The 19,323-nt window shown below is 51.1% G+C and overlaps 1 protein-coding gene across 3 annotated transcripts in view; it reads left to right on the top strand.

Moving 5' to 3' along the window:
- ERCC6L2 (ERCC excision repair 6 like 2) overlaps nucleotides 1-19,323 on the top strand; it is a 1,852,128-nt gene that overhangs the window by 1,195,744 nt on the left and 637,061 nt on the right. For 2 of the 3 annotated variants that reach the window (XM_069625699.1, XM_069625698.1), the window contains one exon: nucleotides 1,284-1,436. In XM_069625699.1, coding sequence (XP_069481800.1) covers nucleotides 1,284-1,436 — 153 coding nt within the window. Of the gene's footprint in view, nucleotides 1-1,283; nucleotides 1,443-19,323 lie in introns of those variants that run through there. The other variant, XM_069625700.1, reaches the window with a different exon arrangement.

Genomic DNA, 19,323 nt, shown 5'->3' with positions numbered 1-19,323 from the left:
CTGAACATGCTTTTGCTGGAGCATTGCAAATGAACATTCCACAAACTTGACCCCTCATTTGGGCAATGCAGTGAGTGCTATAAGTGACAGCAGTTTACAGAATCAGTTGAGCCTTTGAACATGTTCTTGAACAACCCTCCTGGCCCGCACTTATCCCGCTCCATATCACACTCACTATTCAACTGCTGCCGGCCCTTCACTGTTTCCTCTTATCGCCTCTGGATCCTTTAGTCGCCCTTCCCTCCACACCACTCCTTGCCTCAATGGATAGCACAACATTCTTCATGTAAGATCTCAATAATGAAGACTGTGCCAACCTGCAATTTAATAGTTACTGTTGTCTTGTCTAATCCTGCGAATGCGTCGATGTCATTTGTATATTGTGCAATTGACCGCAATTTCGGTCAATTGAAATAAAGCAGCCCTTAACAATTGGCCACTCATCCACAGGCACGCTTCTAACCACAGTTTTCAACCAGGTTACCAAACATTCAAACCTGTCACTCACTCACCACTAATAACTGACAGTTCCTCTCTGTCTTTATCTCTTTCCCACCCTCAGCAAACATTCTGGCGGCGATACATGGGTTGTTGCCTTTAATTTGGGAACTGCCACTCCTTATAACACTGCTATTATTCTGGCGTTAACTGCTATATAAAAATGTGGTATCATGTGCCCAAAATGCACTGAGGGCACAGGGGTGGTGGTGGACGTTTAGGAGAACTGTACAAAAATAAATCCATTCAGGAGTTGCGAGGCCGGCTGTGCACAGACGAGTCACCACCGCGGGACCCTGGGGATCCCTGCTGACTCGAAAGTCTTTGGCTGTGAAATGTTCCACAGAAGGCAGTGCAGAGATTGATGGCTTTCCCGACCTGACAACTTCCTCCACTCCTTTTCCCTAGGTTGGAAGTGATGATACAATTAGGGCCTTTAATCCGCTTAACATGTGCAGATGATGTCAGCCAAACAAAGTTGTGTACTGATGAGATTCCCATACTCGCCCAGAGTGTCAGCAGCTTTTAACACGACAAAAAATAGTGACGTATTCTTTGCAGTGCTTATTGGTTTTGTGCAGCATAGTCTTTGCTTTCCAGCGCGCGGCAGAATAATATTGCACCACAATGGCAACATCTGCGGGGGAAATTAAAACAAAATATCCTCCCATAGGAATGTCTGCCTGCTGCAGCTAAAGCTGTGTATATATTGCGGATGCCAGGACATTCTGACATGTTGTGAGAGTAAGCACTCCTGAAACCTTCTTTTCACTTTTCTCTTTTAGCAATTGCACTGTGCTGTGGTTGGAAGCGAGAATGCCAAGCGGTATTTCGAAGCAGTCCAAGGATCAAAGGACCATCAAGGAGAGCTGTTTGGGGTTCACAACCTTTTTAAATTGCGGCCAAAAGGCTCCTGTCTGACGAGAGAAATCCTGGAGGTGTGAAGTTTCTGGCTTGCTAATTTGCATTTCATATTTCATATATGTGTGTATCCGCTGGTGTGTCTTATTCACCGCGAATTGGCTTTCGCTTAATTGTCAAAGCGTTGACATGAAGCAGAACTGAGTACTTTAACACGAAACACAGTAAAATGGCCTGTCTCGATAGTTGTAAATGTAGTATTCACATCTAAAAAATTAAAATTGTCATGAGTCTTTTAAACCCAGCCAACTAGAGCAGTCTGCAGCTCTGCCAGTGGACAGCACAGAATGTTTACTTCATTTAGCATTTTTTGGTTTCCCACAGTAATGTGATTATTTTCAAATGGTAAACGTCACTTTACGAACTTACATGGTGGCGTTAAGTTGAAGTATTCAAATGATTTGAAGAAGCATACTATTTTCTTTCTTGTACAATAAGTCTCATGCCCATGCCGCACTGTTATTATCAACTAGCTGGGGTACCCGGCGTGGACTGTGTCCTGATCGAATGGTGTCTCATGTGCCCTGGAGGATGTTGCTCTTGTCCTCTTGTCAGCAAGTCTTGCTTCAGTTTGCTCTGGCATCTCATTTGCCCTGGAGAAAGTTGCTCTGGTCGGCAAGCCATGTTGCTGTTTGTTGTGTTTCAGAAGCCCTTGATATTGATTTTCGCTTTGCATCAGATGGAGCTTTTCCAAGTGATGTTAGTTTTTTGTGCTGCATGTTTGTCACTCAATGGCTTCAGCACATTTGAGAAAATGTCCCAAAAAAATTGATTTATTGTGCTCTCTTCTCGTGAATTAACTTAACCTTGCCATTTCCCACATTTGGAGTGGCGTGATAAAAAAAAAAGTTTCCAAAAAATATTTTAATAAACACTTTCAAACTGTATACATTTCAAAGGAATAACCAACACATCGAACATTTTGCTTCAGATACTTTTCAAAATTTTACCTCCTTCTAGTACCTGCTGTAGTGAATCGGGGTGAGCATCAGTAAATGAGGGTGTCTACTGAGTGCATTTTTTGCATCCAAACATAGAGTACAATCTTGCCTCAGACAAAAGAGGAATCCATGCAAAATTTGGTAGACATGGGTTCAACAGTGTGGATTTGTATAGCCAGACAAACATACACGCACATACATTCCGCTTTATAAATAAAGACTATTAGCAAAACACATATTCGATGTCAATGCGGTGCCACCATTTGCAGGAGTACATCATCATGGTGCCATCTCTTCTGTAATGAATGCACCCACAATTCAACCAACACAACCCTGTAAATAATGGCTCCATAACTAAATATTTCTTTTATTTAAAACATTTGACTTAGCACAATGTTGGCCCCAAGGGGGTATAGGACGCTGTACAAAAGAGCTGATAAAATTACTTACCAGTCCTAATGTAAGAAGTAGGTTTTTACCGTACCCAACCACATAGGCTTTTCCCAAGCAGTGTCCGCCCGCTAACCAAGTTACAGATCCAGAGTGAAGTTGAGGGCCTTAAATGAGGGCCTAAGTCCTTATCAGCTGGAAAATCCCACATGCGTCTTCGCTGGCAATTAGCACTGCAGCATAATGTCCTGGTGCTGTTATTTCCTTTACATGAAAAACGACACACACAGAATGGAAATGGTGAAGGGAACTGCGCAGAGCCTGTTCACCATGTCCATTGCAGGCAGACAACGGCAAGGGAGAGAGGTGTGAAGGCTGGCAATGATGGGAATGTGCTAAAAGTACATCGGGGTGGGCTTATCTGTGTGGGATACGCAGAAGGTGAGGGAAAGCAAAGGCTTTGTGCTCACCATTCCAAGCCCTCTGATTGACGGAGGTGTGCTACCCATGTGCAAATACAGAATAGTCGGTGAAATCACCAGTGAAGTAATGGTTGTGTATGTAATCCCCAGTTCTCCAATTGCGACTTTCCTTCAGAGCTGTCTGCCTTTTCTACATGCTTTTTCCGAGCTCTAAGATATAATTCGGAAAAAAGATTGATGATCTATTCATCTGGGAGGGTCATGGGTCGTAATCAATGAGACAAAAAAGAGGTAGGGCTTAGATTTACAGACATTGCCATAACTCATCTTGGCATTACTTCAGCATCCCCTCTACTTCTTTAATTCACTACTTGGTGGAGGAATACTAAAGCTGTATTGACATCAATATGTAATAAGGTTACACAAATGCCAGAAGTGAGGGATTAGCATAAAATGCACACGTGATGCCTGCCATTCGCCCCCCGGAAGCAGCCAACATTTCCACCATTTGCAAATATTGCCTGCTTCGGGGGTGATCAGCAGGCATCTCCATTTGATGTTTGGTGATTAATGAAAATGAGCATTGTTCTGTACCACACACAGGTGTGTCGGATTGGATAACAGGGTGTAGCCTCTGCATTGTCAGTAAAAAGTCTGTAATGTACTTCATGTTGCTGCTGAGTTTTTGATTGTCTTTATTCCATTTGAGTCTGAGCAAGTGTTGAATTTTATATTGCCTCAACTGGGCCTCCTCCTCTGAGGTAGTTAAGCAAAAAGACAAGTTCTTATAGAAATTCTATTCTAACTAATAACTGTCTCTCTAAACGTTCCCTATATTAACCTACATTATAGGCATATGCAACCTTAACTACAATAAATGAGCACCTGGCCAGCTCTTCTTATTATGGTGCACTTCTAATCCTCTCTGCTAAGAAAGGCTATGGATGCTCACTGCTTGAAGAGCCCCCCCACCACAAAAACCGCTCTGCTGCCCAGTAGTAAAGTGAAGGATATTGCCTGTGTTGCTTGATTGTAGTGTTTTACCTGGTTTTTTGAGTCTGTCAGGCAATTGTTTCTGAGAAGAGCAGTGTCTACATGATGATTTGTCATGGAGTACTGAAATAAGCAACAAGAAGCTAAACATCGCAGTGAATGGAGTAGCGTCTCCGCAGTGGTCAGGATGTTTATCCATAGAGTTGAGGGATAAAGCATGTGAGCAGTGTGTAGCGTGATTAAAGAGGCTATACTGGCAAACTCTCATTTATCACAAGAGCTATGCTAATTTCAAAGTCTGCAGGCTTTGAGCCTTAGAATTCAGCAGTGTGCTTTAATTTGAAGTGCAAGCTCATCACGGATAGGACAACAAGAAGCAGCCTGTGCTGCTCACTAGATGAGGTAACAATTCTCTCTTGGAATATCAGTTCCAAAACGCTGCTCCCCCACTGCTGGTCACCAGATCATGTCCCATGTCGTTTTTGACACAGAGCCTAAGGTTTAGGGACCTGTCCTCTAGACCATTGTGGATAAAAGGCAGTTATATAATTCTTGCAGAGTTCTACGCTGCCTAAGCATAAACACATTAGTTTATTTCTACCTTCCCTCCATCTTGTTTGTTAACAATCCTGAAAAATCACAGTTGTGCTTGGAAAATTAGAAATTAACTAAACAACTCCTCATTTACTCCACCACTCCCCTCAGCCCATACCAATATACCTAAAATAATTTCCAGAGGAAGTGCCAAACAATGGTGAACCCCCCCACCCCCCACGGTGTGCACCATTGCAGAGCACCAAAAGAACTTGGTTAAGAGAAGTGTGGATCTGTAGGACCTGACAGTACCCCCTCTGTAAGAACCTGTCCCGTGGCCGAGCCTAGTAGGGTTCGTCCGTAACTAAACTCAGCCAGCCAAATCAAATTCACACAACTTCTTCCAGCCTGGAGGTAACATCTTAGATACTTTTCTTGTTCTTGAATTACCTGTAATACTTCATTTACCTGTACTGTTTGGTTGTTTGCAACAACCATCCCTAGATCCCATCTAGCTAGTTCTTTGCATAATGGCTGTCAAAACCTCTCAACTCCTGTCTCAGATGACCTGAGAAGGAAGACCATAAAGGCGAACTAGCAAAGCTATAGCTGTTACTAACCCCTTTATTGTATGTAGTAATTTCCTGCCTTAGTCAACACATAACCAACTACCAGCACTGCCAAGCACCCTTTGACCTTGGGTGGTCAGAATCCTTGGGGCAATGGGTCTTTCGCAGGGCAAGTGTGAGATGAGAGCCTATGGAATTCACACGATAGGAGGCTGTGTATCATCCAAGAGATATTGTATGTTCTCCAGCACGGGGTCTGGCATGGATTCACATGCTCATGAATATTCCCCGTCGTCAGGCTGGGAATCCTCGGTAAAGAAAAAACCAGTATCAGTTTCGTTTCTGATCTGTCTTTCGTAGTAATAACCAATCACTGGTCTCTGCGTCATACTGACCACAGCCAATGACTGCCCTCTACCCAAGCACCGCCTCTGGCAGCCATCTTCAGATTTTTACCGCACGTTCATGTGTTGGGATCCTCGTGCTATTGCTCTCGAGCGTTAGTGCTATTTTTTCACGTTTTTTCTCAAAAACTTTGGTTTTTTCGGTCAAAAGAGCCTCAAGCTCCACCGACTCTCCATCCGAACGGGGACCCGTGTCGGATTCATCTGCGCCCCTCAAGGGTGAAGAATTCGTCGAGCTACGCTTTTGGAGGACTCCAGAAGCTTCTCAGGCCCGGACATGGCCCAGGAGAAGGGAAGCTCGACGCCCGGAAAGCTGTTCAGGGTCTGCCCTGGATGCCAGCTGCAGAACGTCTTTAAGGAGGACGAACACTCCTTTTGTCTCTACTGCTTACATGAGGACAAGACGCACGTGGAGAAGGACTGTGCGTTTTGCGGCAATATGTCGGAGCGGACCATGAAGGACCGCCATCAACGTCTCGCCAACTGGCTGGAAGGGAAGAGCCCGTCAGGCGAGAAGAAGAGGAAGAAATCCGAGCGGTCTTCTAAAACCTTTGAGGACGCCCCGGCGACGGGGGTCCAACACAAGGCCAAGCACCGCGAGTCCGCTGGCACCGGGAGCGCCGAACGGTCGGGCTCTACGGCGCAGGCATGGCGCACCCTCGCCGGCACCTTCAGCCACGAGCCAACGCTCTGGGTCGGGTAAGAGGAAGGGCGAGCACCCGGCGAAGCTCCTGGAGAGGCCCCGGTCGAGCTCGAAGGCCCCATCGGAGGGGGAGCGAGGCAGTGTCCCCCCCCCCTCAAGGATAAGGCGGTGAGCGCACCTAAGGTGGTGAAGGCCTTAATCCATCCGGCCAAGCCCTCTATCGAAGCTGTCACGGCGGCCCTGGCTCAGCCTGTGGAGGCTACACCAGTGGTGGCGACCTCGGGGCTCAGAGTCTCCCTGCCACCTCGGAGGGAGTCCTCTTTTGTACCCATCGATAGGACCCCCGTGAAATCCCCGGCGGGGAAGAAAAAGGGGGGGCAGGGCGTCGTCGTAGATTCGGCTTCAACCTCGGAGGAAGAGCTGATCGAGGTCTTAAGCCAGGACCTTGGCGTGGAAGAAGACCGGCCCGTCGGGATGGATCCCGACGCAGGTGACGACGACATCGTCGAGGGTGCCGACGGGGCCACTGATCGCCCGTCGGATTCCCCTCTGCCAGCGCCGCAAGACAACTCGGCGGCCATTTTGTTGGCTATACAGTCCTTATGCTCAGAGATAAGGACGAGACTACCGTTGCCGACGGAGGAACCTCTCCCGTCGGGGGATCCTGAACCGGGACCTTCTAGTGTTCCCCCGCCCAAGAAAAGGAGGATTCACCCTCCACCTCCTTTTCAGCCGTCGCGCCCCGTCCAGCCCTCCTCCCCGTCCACCCGAGGGGATGATACGGGGACTGACACGGCAGCGACGGGCACGGACGACGAGGTATACGACGAGGATCTACCGTCGTCACCTCCCACCAGGGCTTCTCCGCCCGACGAGATTGGATCGTTCCACTCCATGATCGCCAGGGCATCCGAGCTTTTCCAACTCTGCCCTGAGGAGAAGAAAAAGGAAGGATTCCTTTATCAACGGCGCGAGGCCAAGAGGAAGACGGTCCTCGCGGTGCCTCTACTGGACGACATTTGGGATGAGGGCCTCGCCCTCCTCAAGAACCCTTCCACGACGCCAGCTAGAAGAGACCGGTACGAGAAGAAGTACCGGGTCCCGGACGCGGCCCCCTTGTGCCTCCGGGCGCAGCCTACCCCGGACTCCGTCGTCTCCGCGGCGGCCAGGAAGAAAGCGGGGGGGGGGGTGCGGCCTCCACATCGACTTCCCCACCGGACGGCGAGGGAAAGAAATTGGACGCTATGGGACGCAGGGTCATCTCGTCTGCAGCGATGACGATTAAAGCGGCCAACGCCTTGGCTATCGTGGCCCGCTACGACAGGGAGCTATGGTACAAACTGGCTCCCCTGCTGGACTTCCTACCGGACGACAAGAGGGCGGATGCCCTGGAGATCCTACAGGAAGGTGAGGTGGCGTCGGACCACGCCATCACTATTGCGACGGACATCGCCGACACTGGGTTTCGTCAGTTGGGCAACGGCGTGTGCCTTAGTCGCGTGGATGGCTCAAGGCTACGGACTTCCGTCAAGACGTACAGACCAGAGTCCTGGACATGCCGTTCGATGGGAACAACCTGTTTGGGAAAACAGTGGACGATTCCCTTAAGGCCATTAAAGCGGACGCTGAGACGGCCCGGGCCCTTGGGGTTCTGCAGCAACGACGGACGCCCTTTCGGAGCAGCGGAGGCAAGGGCGCCTCCAAAGGTTCCGGCGGCGGTTTCTCCACCTACCGTCAAGCGGCCCGCTCGTCGTCTCAGGAGGCCTACAGAGGACGAGGCAAGTCTGGCAGACCCCGCCGTCGTCGCCAAGGAGGTCAAGGCGGCAAAGCCTCGTCGAAACAGGATTGAACCGGCCATGGGGTCGGGCCCCCACCGATGCACCCCGGTGGGAGGCCGGCTGGCGAGCTTCGTCAGCGTGTGGGAGTCCATCTCCACCGACTGTTGGGTGCTGGACGCCTTAGCCCGGGGCCACGCGCTCGAGTTTCAAAGAAGGTGCCTGCGCGTCCCGCCCGTGGCCAGGAGGGCGATGCTCAGGAAGGGCGCCATCGAACTCGTCCCAAAGAGGCTTCGGGGCTCCAGAGTTTACTCGAGATACTTCCTCGTGAAGAAGAAGACGGGAGGATGGCGCCCCATCCTAGACCTGCGACGTCTGAACAAGTTCATCAAGGCGCAGAAGTTCCGGATGGTCACCCTCCAGCACGTCCTGGGTCAGATGGAGGAGGGAGACTTCCTGTCGTTGTTGGATTTGGAGAATGCCTACTTCCATATTCCCATCCTAAAGGGGCACCGAAAATTCCTCAGGTTTGTGGTCCAAGGGCGTCACTACCAGTTCAAAGCCCTCCCCTTCGGACTACGGTCGGCACCCAGGGTATTCACCAAGCGCCTTGCACCGGTGGCGGCGCAGCTGCGCCGCAAGGGGATCCACGTCTACCCCTACCTGGACGACTGGCTCATCCGAGCCAAGACGAGGGAGCTCGCCGTGGAGCACACGGCAAGGACCGTCCACCTTCTCACGGACCTGGGATTCTCCGTGAACTACGCCAAGTCCCACCTGGTACCCGCGCAAAACGCACTGTTTCTGGGAGCGAAGCTCGACACAGTGTCCCTTCTGGCCTCCCCGTCGGAGGAAAGGACCAGGTCCATCCTGGGCAAGGTACAGCGGATGTTGGTTTCCGACGTGGCCAAGGTGGGGTCCATCAAGTCCCTCCTCGGAATGATGTCTTCTTGCATCTACCTCATTCCCATGTGCAGGCTCCTGATGCACCCGTTGCAGGAGTTCCTGGACGCGCTCTGGATCCAAACGACGGGCGGCTTTGAGGAAAGGATCACACTCGACGAGAGTTTCCGCCGAGCGGTCCGGTGGTGGGGCACCCGCGCGCATCTGACGGCGGGCATGGACTTCCAGACCCCAGACCACCAGGAGACAGTGACCACGGATGCCTCCCTGGAAGGGTGGGGAGCGCACACCGAAAATCTGCACGCGAGAGGCCTTTGGCTCCCGACGGAGAAGTCCCTCCATATCAACGTCCTGGAGCTCCGTGCAGTGTTCTGGGCCCTCAGGTCCTTCCTTCCGTCCCTCAAGGGCAAGGTGGTGAGGATCTTCACCGACAACACCACCACCATGTTTTACATCAGGAAACGGGGCGGAACCAGGTCCCCAGCACTGTCCAAGGAGGCGCAGGACCTGTGGCATTGGGCCGTCGCCCAAAGGATGTTTCTGGTGCCGTTTCATCTGGCAGGGATAAAAAACACCATCGCCGACTCACTCAGCAGGGAGCTGCGCTCGTGCCACGAGTGGGAACTACGGCAGGATCTAGTGGATCGCCTCTTCCGACGGTGGGGCACACCCCAGATCGACCTGTTCGCGACGGCGACGAACTCCAAGTGCCGGAGGTTCGCCAGCAGGTTTCCCCAGGCGAGGAGCATGGGCGATGCTTTCTCGTTCCCCTGGGAGGGCCTGTTCCTCTACGCGTTCCCTCCTTTGCCACTGCTAATCCGGCTCGTCAACCAGCTCAAGAGGTCACGGTGCAGGATGATCCTCGTCGCACCTGCGTGGCCGAGGCAGATAGGGTTCCCGGACCTTCTGGACTTGTCAGCGTCCCCGCCAATCAAGCTGCCGGTGGATGCGGATCTACTCTCCAGGGAAGGAGGCGCCATCCTCCACCACGACCCGAAATCGCTGAACTTGCAGGCCTGGCTCCTGCAGCGCTAGAGTTTGGGGGATACGACATACGACTGCAGAGAGGTTCTTGCAAAGGCCAGGGCGTCCTCGACTCTTAAATGCTACGGACACAAATGGAAGAGGTTCTCTGTCTGGTGCCACGCACAGAAGATTAACCCTCTACGGATTACTGCTCCCCAGGTACTGCCGTACCTGCTGACGCTGGCCAAAGCTGGTCTGGCACACTCGTCCATCAAGATTCATCTTGCTGCGATCTCCCGATACACCAGAACCACGGGGCGGACGTCCTTGTGGTCTCATCGTCTGGTGAAAGAGTTCATGAAGGGACTGTTCAGATCGTTCCCGCCGGTGAAGGCTCCGGCCCCGGCGTGGGAGCTCAACGTGGTGCTGACCAAGCTCATGGGACCTCCGTTCGATCCTCTGCACTCGGCCGCGTTGAAGTTTCTGTCGTGGAAAACAGAGTTTCTTGTGGCCATCACCTCCGCACAACGGGTGGGAGAGATCCAGGCCCTTTCCTGCAAGGCCCCGTACTTGACTTTTCACGACACGAGGGTAGTGCTCAGGACGCACCCCTCCTTCATGCCCAAGGTACCGTCGGACTTCCATCTCAACGAACCCTTGGTGTTGCCTGTGTTCTTCCCGTCGCCTTCGTCGCCGGCTGAGAGGACTTTGCACTCGCTGGATGTGGCTAGAGCGCTGAAGTTCTACGTGGACCGCACAAAGTGTTTTCGGAAGACGTCACAACTCTTTGTGAACTTTGGACCTGTCGATCAGGGGAAGGCTCTCTCGAAGGCTTCCATTTCCAGATGGCTCTCCGGCTGTATCATGTACTGTCATCGGTTGGCAAACCGACCGCTGCCTGGCCGTCCGAGAGCCCATTCCACCAGAGCGATCCCAGCTACCACGGCGTTCCTTTCTGGTGTGCCCCTGCTGGCCATATGTAGGGCTGCTACGTGGAGGTCGACGCACACCTTCACGAAATTCTACTGCGTCGATCAGGATTCCAGGGAGGAGTCCAGGGTCGGCCAAGCAGTGCTGCGCAACCTGTTCGCCTGAGGTGAGCCTGGTGAGGAGGTAAGATGCTTAATGTTGAGTTTGATGTGATGCTTAATGTTGAGCCTTTGCCACCTCCCGTGGTTGTGCATGTGTGTACTGCTATGTATTCTTTATTCATGAGCATGTGAATCCATGCCAGACCCCATGCTGGAGAAGGAACAAGTTACTTACCTGTAACTGTTGTTCTCCAGCATGGGTCTGGCATGAATTCACATGCGAACCCTCCCGCCTACCCCTCTGCGGCTCTTCACTTGGTCATACTGCCACTTCACGTGCTTCCAAATCTGAAGATGGCTGCCAGAGGCGGTGCTTAGGTAGAGGGCAGTCATTGGCTTTGGTCAGTATGACGCAGAGACCAGTGATTGGTTATTACTACGAAAGACAGATTAGAAACGAAACTGATACTGGTTTTTTCTTTACCGAGGATTCCCAGCCTGACGACGGGGAATATTCATGAGCATGTGAATCCATGCCAGACCCATGCTGGAGAACAACAGTTACAGGTAAGTAACTTGTTCCTTTTAAGATACACAGTGTTTGAGTGAATGAGACTCAGGTGGGGCTGCACCTTTTTGATCTGAGTTGGCAAGAAGTACATTAGTTGAATGTGGGTGAGCAAATTGTAAGGAAGACATTTTCCTTAACCAAGTGTCCTCCAGGGAGCTTGTTCCAGCCCTATCCAAGATGATGGGGGAAGAATCCAGTCATTGTTTGGTCAGAATACCTGCTGATGGCATTGTGAAACTCTATGTAACATTCTCATCTGCCTTTCATCCAGATTCCTAGGACATTTCTCCAGCATGGGGATTTACATGGATTCACCTGTTATAAATATTCCCTGTCATCAGGCTGAGAATCCTCAGTAAAATAAAGCAGTTTAGCTTTAAGATAAAAATGGCATTGTCGCTTGTATCGCCTTTTGCTGTCACTTTGGGTCATGCTGCCCCAACCAATGACCCTCGTTCCCCTTAGCTTCAGCCCTAGTGGCCATCTTCAGATTTTTACTGCACGTTATCGTGTTGGGAGTCCTCGAGTGTCGCTCCTCGACCTTCTTGAGCATTGTCGCTTGTATGGCCTTTTGCTGTCACTTTGGGTCATATTGCTCCAACCAATGACCCTTGTCCCCCTTAGCTCAAGCGCTAGTGGCCATCTTCAGGTTTTTACTGCACGTTTTCGTGTTGGGAGTCCTCGAGTATCGCTCCTCGACTTTGAGTATTTAGCCTATTTTTAAAAGGTTTTCTTCTGATGTTTTCTTCAAATCTGTCACCATTGTGACTTGTCTGCAGTGAAGATCCGTTACCAGACTTTCTTCATCGAAGACCGACACCAAAAGTGGATCTACTCCCTGCACCTGGACCACAATGCGGAGGGATGCCCTGTCTGCCAGTCTTTCTCCACTAAAACGAGGAAAGATCGCCACCTGAGGCTGGTGTCATGGCTGGACGAAGGTATGGACTCTGACTCGGCATCTGTGGACGTCCACGCTAAGATGGTCGACATGCTTTTGACGAGGTTAACCTTTCGATAAGGCAGTGGATGAATCTCTTCTCACCATCAAGACAGACACAGAGACTGCATTCTGCAACAAAGGAGTCGTGACATTTCGCACCCAGAAAAGAAAGGTTTCCCGAACTTTCAAGGTGCTCAGCCCTTCCTACCGATCCACTACCGAGGAGGTGTATAGAGGCCATTCCCAGGCCTATAGGGGAGGTACCCGGCATCATTGTCCACAAGCCACCAGGACGCAGACGCCGTAGGAAGCCTGATCATGCCCAATCACTGAGCCCCCACTTCAGTACCCCAGTGTGAGGCCGGCTATCTGTTTGTCAACATGTGGCGCAACAGCTCCACGGACAAATGGGTGCTCAACGTCATTGTGCAGGAACACTTTCTGGAGTTCCAAGACAAGTGCCTCCGCATTCCTTCTCTGATAAGCCAAGAACAGCACGGAGCCCAGCTCCACAAGGACGTTCAGGCCATGGTGCTAAAAGGGGCAATAGAACTTATCCCTGCGACCCTCCAGGGCTCCACAGTGTACTCCAGAAACTTTGTGGTTCTCAAGAAGTCCGGCGGGTGGAGGCCCATCCTGGACATGCCTTGTCTCAACAAATTCCTAAGGTCCCAAAAGTTCAGGATGGCCAAGTTACAGCCAACTGGAAGAGGGAGATTTCCTGGCGAGGCTGGATCTGGAGCTTTGTTTGTATTGTGGGAAACCAGGACATTTCCTGAAGGACTGTCCAGTAAAACCCCCAAGCAGAACAGTTGGGGCCACAGAGAAGGATGAAGCTAAGGAATCGGGAAACTACCAAACTCGACAAACGTAGAGGTCAGTTTGTCGAGTGAGAAGAAAGAGTTGCTGACCTCGCACTTTGCAATACCAGTGATCTTAATTAACCACCAACAGTCGTCAAGAATGTATGCCGTTGAAGCATACATCGATAGCGGAGCAGTTGGAAATTATATTGATCAAGAACTGGCAGCAGAGTTATGGGGCTTCCTTTGTGTTCTAAGCCAACTATGAACAAGGTAACCACCGTGGATGGGACAGAAATCGCTTCTGGACCAGTAACCCAGTGCACAGCCAGGGTAACCATGCTGTGTCAGGACGGACATCGGGAGTCTATTTCATTCAATCTCATCAAGGCACCTCAGTTCAGGCTAATACTAGGGATGCCATGGTTGGTTGCTCACAACCCTTTGATAGAAAGGCGGGCACGAAAATTAACCTTCCCCGGTGACTGTTCCCCTGCCTGCTATTACCAAGAGGAGAAACCCGACAGTATCAACCCTGGGAGCAACTAATACCTTGCCAAGTGTATACCATGATTTCCAGGATGTTTTCCGAAAGGACCTAGCCAATACATTGCTGCCGCATAGGCCCTATGACTGTCAGATCAACCTTGTTCCTGGTGCACAAATCCCTTGCAGCAGGATCTACGCTCTCACAGAACCAGAAAACCTTCATTTTGAAATCCTATTTAGACCAGTACCTTGCAAACGGATGTATCCGTCCTTCGAAGTCCCCCGCAGCCAGTCCTTTGTTCTTCGTACCGAAAAAGGAAGGAGACTTGAGAACCTGTATTGCCTACCACGCATTGAACCAGATCACTGTAAAGAACCGCTACCCCTTGCCACTTATCCCTGAGATGCTAGACCAAGTTAAAGATGCCCAGATTTATACCAAATTGGACCTTCGAGGAGCATACCACCTGGTCCGAGTCAGAAAAGGAGATGAATGGAAAACCGCCTTCTGTACTAAGTACGGCTTGTTTGAATATCAAGTCATGCCCTTTGGGTTATGCAACGCTCCTGCGGCATTCCAATATTTCATGAATTACGTCTTAAGGGAGTTAATTAATGTGTGCGCCTTAGTGTTCATAGACAACATCTTAGTATACTCAGCCTCGGAACAAGATCATGTCACGCACGTTCGTTCAGTCCTCACCAAGCTCCGTCAACATCGCTTGTTTGCAAAGCTTGAAAAATGCTTTTTTCATGTCACCGATGTAGAATTTCTTGGTTTTATCCTTACTCCAGGAGGCATCAGAATGGACGTGCACAAGGTAGATGCCATTCTGAAATGGCCTTCACCGACGTCTCTGAAAGGGGTACAAAGCATGCTGGGCTTTGCGAACTTCTACCGTCGGTTCATCCCAGACTCTCTCAGGTTGTGCACCCAGTCACAGTACTATTACGAAAAAAACAATAAAAAGTTTGCTTGGACCGAAGAAGCAGAAGAAGCCTTTCAGGAACTTAAACAAAGGTTTACCTCCGCTCCAATCCTGCGACATCCTTGTCCAGACCTCCCTTATGTCGTTGAAACGGATGCGTCCAGTCTCGCAATGGGGGTTTTCCTTTCACAGAGAGACCTGGAAACCGGCCAGCTACATCCTGTCGCCTTCTGGTCGAAAAAGTTCTCACCTCCAGAGATTAATTATGCCATCACGGACAAGGAACTCCTGGCTATCAAATCCGCCTTTAAAGCCTGGAGGCACTACCTTCTGGGGGCCAGACACACCATTACAGTCATCACAGACCACCAAAACCTGCAATATCGCAAAACAGCCAAGGCCCAGTCCTTGCGTCAATTACGGTGGGCCCTTTTCTTCACCGAATATGATTATGTAATCACATTTCGACCAGGAGTCAGAAACGGAAAGGCTGATACCTTTATCTCGCATGGGCATAGATGAAATAGTATATACAACTCCAGACCCAGTGCCTATTATACCTGAAGACAAACTCTTAGGTATCACGACAGCCTTAACACAAGCAGAACTACGAAAAGAAATCCAACGGACAATGAATCCTGATGCCTACCTCGCATGGCAAACTCAAGGAGAACAATATACCATCAAGGACCACCTACCCTTTTTTAGGGATCGCCTATATGTACCCAAGAAGGAATTACAACAGCATATTATTTCAAACTATCATGATTCACTGATCGAAGGGCATCCTGGGATCGCCAAAACCTAGCTAAGGTGAAAGAGAAAATTTGGTGGCCTACCTGGCGTAAGGACATTATTCAGTATATTCAGTCCTACGGTGTCTGCGCACAAAATAAATCACAGAAACAAAAACCATCTGGTCTCCTACAACCATTGGACATTCCTCCAGTTCCATGGCACACTCTTTCCCTTGACTTCATCATTGATCTACCTCCAAGCCAAGGGTTCAACACCATCCTTGTAGTTGTGGACTTATTCTCGAAGATGGCCCATTTTATTCCTCTCAAAGGCCTCCCAGACGCAGCAACTTTAGCAAAAGTGTTCCTGGACGGTGTGGTTAAGCTTCATGGCTTCCCTTCGGTTCTGGTCTTTGATCGAGGCAGCCAGTTTGTTTCAAACTTCTGGAAAAAATGCTGTGCAATGGCGCAGATCGCCGTTCGGCTATCTACCAGTCACCATCCCCAAACGGACGGCCAAACCGAGAGAACCAATCAGACACTCAAGCAATATTTACGGTGCATGCTGCACCACGAACAAAGGAATTGGAAAGACCTACTATGGATAGCCGAATATGCATATAACAATTCTATGCATTCAAGCACGGGACAAACGCCCTTCTATACCCTTCATGGCAGACATCCACGTACCTCTGAACTAGACCTTCCAGCCAGCTTGGAAATGCCAGCGGTAAAGACTCTACACACAACCATTACTCAGGCTTTCAAAAGGGCAAAGGAACACCTTATTCATGCCAAAGAAAAAGAAAAGAGATTCGTCGACCAACACCAGAAAAAGACCCCTGATTATCAAGTAGGAGACAGTTTGGTTAGCCGCTAAATTCGTACCCATGAAGGGAACCCGGACCTTTCATCCCAGATTCTTAGGACCTTATACATTAATGCAATTATCAACCCAGCAGCCGTGAAACTGGATTTACCACCTAATCTACACATCCACCCGGTATTCCATGTGTCCTTCCTGAAACCAATGCAACCCGGCACACGGATTAGGACACCACGTAAACCCATACTTGTTGACGGAGAACCAGAATTTGAAGTCAAAGATATCTTGGACTCTAAATACTCTAGGACCAAGCTATATTATCTCGTCGATTGGAAAGGATTTGGACTACAAGATAGATCCTGGCAGCCCAGTGAGAATATCCACGCACCACGTCTAATCAGGAAATTCCATCGGAACTTCCCAACCAAACCTGGGCCAGACAGAAGGAACACCATGGGAGGAGCCTTAGGGGGGAGTGCTGTCACGACCATCGCCCAAATCCCCCTCTGGCAAACCCATTGGCCAGGTGGAGTCAGGACTCGGGCCTCTAGAGCCTGGCATCCTCTTCAAAAGCCCTCATGGGGCCAGTCCTGGTGCCTATGGCGCCAGGCTCATACACCATGAACAACAATGTGCTTGGGAACTACTTTATTGTATTGTCAGCCAACATGGAGGCATCCACATAGCTTGGCTCCTAAGAACCAAGCTATGCGGTCTAGTGTTTTGGGTGTGGCAGGCCTAGAACTACTTTCGCTGGTACTACTTTAACTGGGCTATATAAACCACACCCTGACTGCAGAACATGCTTCATGTTACTTTGCAGCTTGCAACGTGACGCTCACCATGTCCAGCTATTCCCTCGAACCTCGGAGAAGCAGAACCTGCAAGGGGACAAAAGGAACATCATTAGCAGCAGCATCTTACCTGCAGTCTTCATCTTTAAACACTCGCATCTACTGAGAACAGCTTCCTCAAATCTGAACGCCTCCCGGACAGACGACCTGAAAGAGGAAGATGGAGGCAACATTAAAGAAAGCTGTATAGAGATTTACAAATTACAAACTGCTCAAAAGGCTTACCTGGCTGGTCGCCTCTTGGCTGGCACCACTCCGGACATTCCACTCGCGCTAAAGAACACTGCGACCTACAAGGAAGGAAAACACAGGTTAGCAAAGGCAAGACTTCGCAGCGCTGCACATAGCGCTTACTTACCGCATCATAGCGCACTTTATGCGCCATCATTTACCAGCGGGGCTCAACCAAGCCACTTCGCCGCGCTGAAGCTATGCATACCTAAGGGAGAAAAAAGAGACATTTTAAACAAAGAAAGGCATGCAGGATAGCAACAAAACTAAAGAACAGCAATAAGACCTACCTGACAACATCAAACGGGCCGGAGTCAGTGAAGTAACTGGACCGCACGCGCCCATGAAAGACAACGCGTCCCTGCAAAGAAGGCAGGACGGAGAGCACGCCTAATTCTACCACAAGGCAGAACCTTCCCTGCAGACCACATCAGGGCAAAGCTGAGAAGCATACCAGCGAGTAACCCAGCTGGGTGGCGTCCCTGTGGATACCAGGTGAGTGTAACAATGACCTAGCTGAGTTGGGGCTGGGTTCTGATGAGCCACCCCAAATACTGCTGCTGTCACTAAGTGAAAGGCCAAGAATACCACCAGGGGGCGCAGAAGCTTGGTTGCCTGAACCAGCGTCCACTCACTTCAGGCAGAATCAGACAAAATAATTCAATAACTACAGCTATTTTTCATCTAACTTGCCTCCACTCCTGATCCTAGAGCCCGGGGGCTCCTCCGGTAGTGACTTTACCCGGAATCGGACTTTATTTCATCTACTCCGGGCTCGGCTCCTTGGTGTGACCTCTTCCCGCTCGGTTGTCGGCGAGGGTGCTCCGGTCCTCTGTGCCAGCCCGCCCTCCTCATCGGGCTGGGGCTTCCAGCGTACTACGGCAGGAGCTGTTGCATCTTGGGCCCGACCCCGTCTGGACTCCACTGCCCGCCTCCACACCATTGCTTGCCCCACATCTGCGGTTCCTAGCTCGGCCCACCAGTGCGGCCTTTACAGTCTCTGTCCTCTGTGTCTGCTGCGGTGTGAGCCAGCCCCCCTCCTTTGGCAGGGGCTTCCTGCATGCTACGCCGGGAGCCGTCGCATCTCGCTCCCCGACCCCGCCTGGACTCTTCGGCTCAGCCACTTCCCGCCTCCTTACCATTGCGGGCCGGGGCTTCTAGTGTGCTACGGCGGGAGCTGTTGGATCTTGCTCCTCGACCCCGTCTGGGCTCTACGGCTGAGCCACTGCCCGCCTCCACACCTTTGCGGGCCCCACATCAGTGGTCCCAGCTCAGCCCCCCAGTGCGGCCGCCTCATTCCTCTGTGTCTGCTGCGGTGTCACCCCGCCCTCCACCACAGATCAGGACTTCAAGTATTCTACGGCGGGAGTTGTTGGTTCTTCCTCCCTCACCCTATCTGGGATCTACAGCTGAGCCACCGCCTGCTTAAAACCTCACTAGGTTCCACATCGACTGATCCCAGCTCGGCCCCTTCCGTGGCCTCTTCCCGCTCAGTTCCGACACGGGCACTCTGTACCTCTGAGCCCACCAGCCCCCCTCAACAACCGGCTCTCCAGATTAAGGTGTCTCTGCCCGCCTTCCTCCATGGACCGGGGCACCCATACCACTGTGGTCCCCTCATCGGCTGAACCCAGCTCTGCCCTCAGCGGTGCCTCTGCACTCTGGTGCCTCTGCACTCTGAGCCCACCAGCCCTCCTCTACGGGAGCCCTCCTCCACGGTCCGGGGCACCCATACCACGGTGGCCCCTCTTCGGCTGAACCCAGCTGTGCCTCTGCACTCTGGTGCCTCTGCACTCTGAGCCCACCAGCCCTCCTCTACGACCAGCTCTCCGGACTACGGTGTCCCTGCCCGCCCTCCTCCGCGGGCCAGGGCTCCCATACCACTGTGGGCCACTCATCGGCAGAACCCAGCTCTGCCACTGAACTCTGGTCCTCTGTGCCCACCAGCCC

This window comes from Ambystoma mexicanum, chromosome 6p (assembly GCF_040938575.1).
Source record: "Ambystoma mexicanum isolate Mex_15411 chromosome 6p, UKY_AmexF1_1, whole genome shotgun sequence".
Classification (NCBI taxonomy): domain Eukaryota; kingdom Metazoa; phylum Chordata; class Amphibia; order Caudata; family Ambystomatidae; genus Ambystoma; species Ambystoma mexicanum.
The sequence above is the reverse complement of the archived record's forward strand: the minus strand, read 5'-3'. Positions and strand labels throughout refer to the sequence as shown.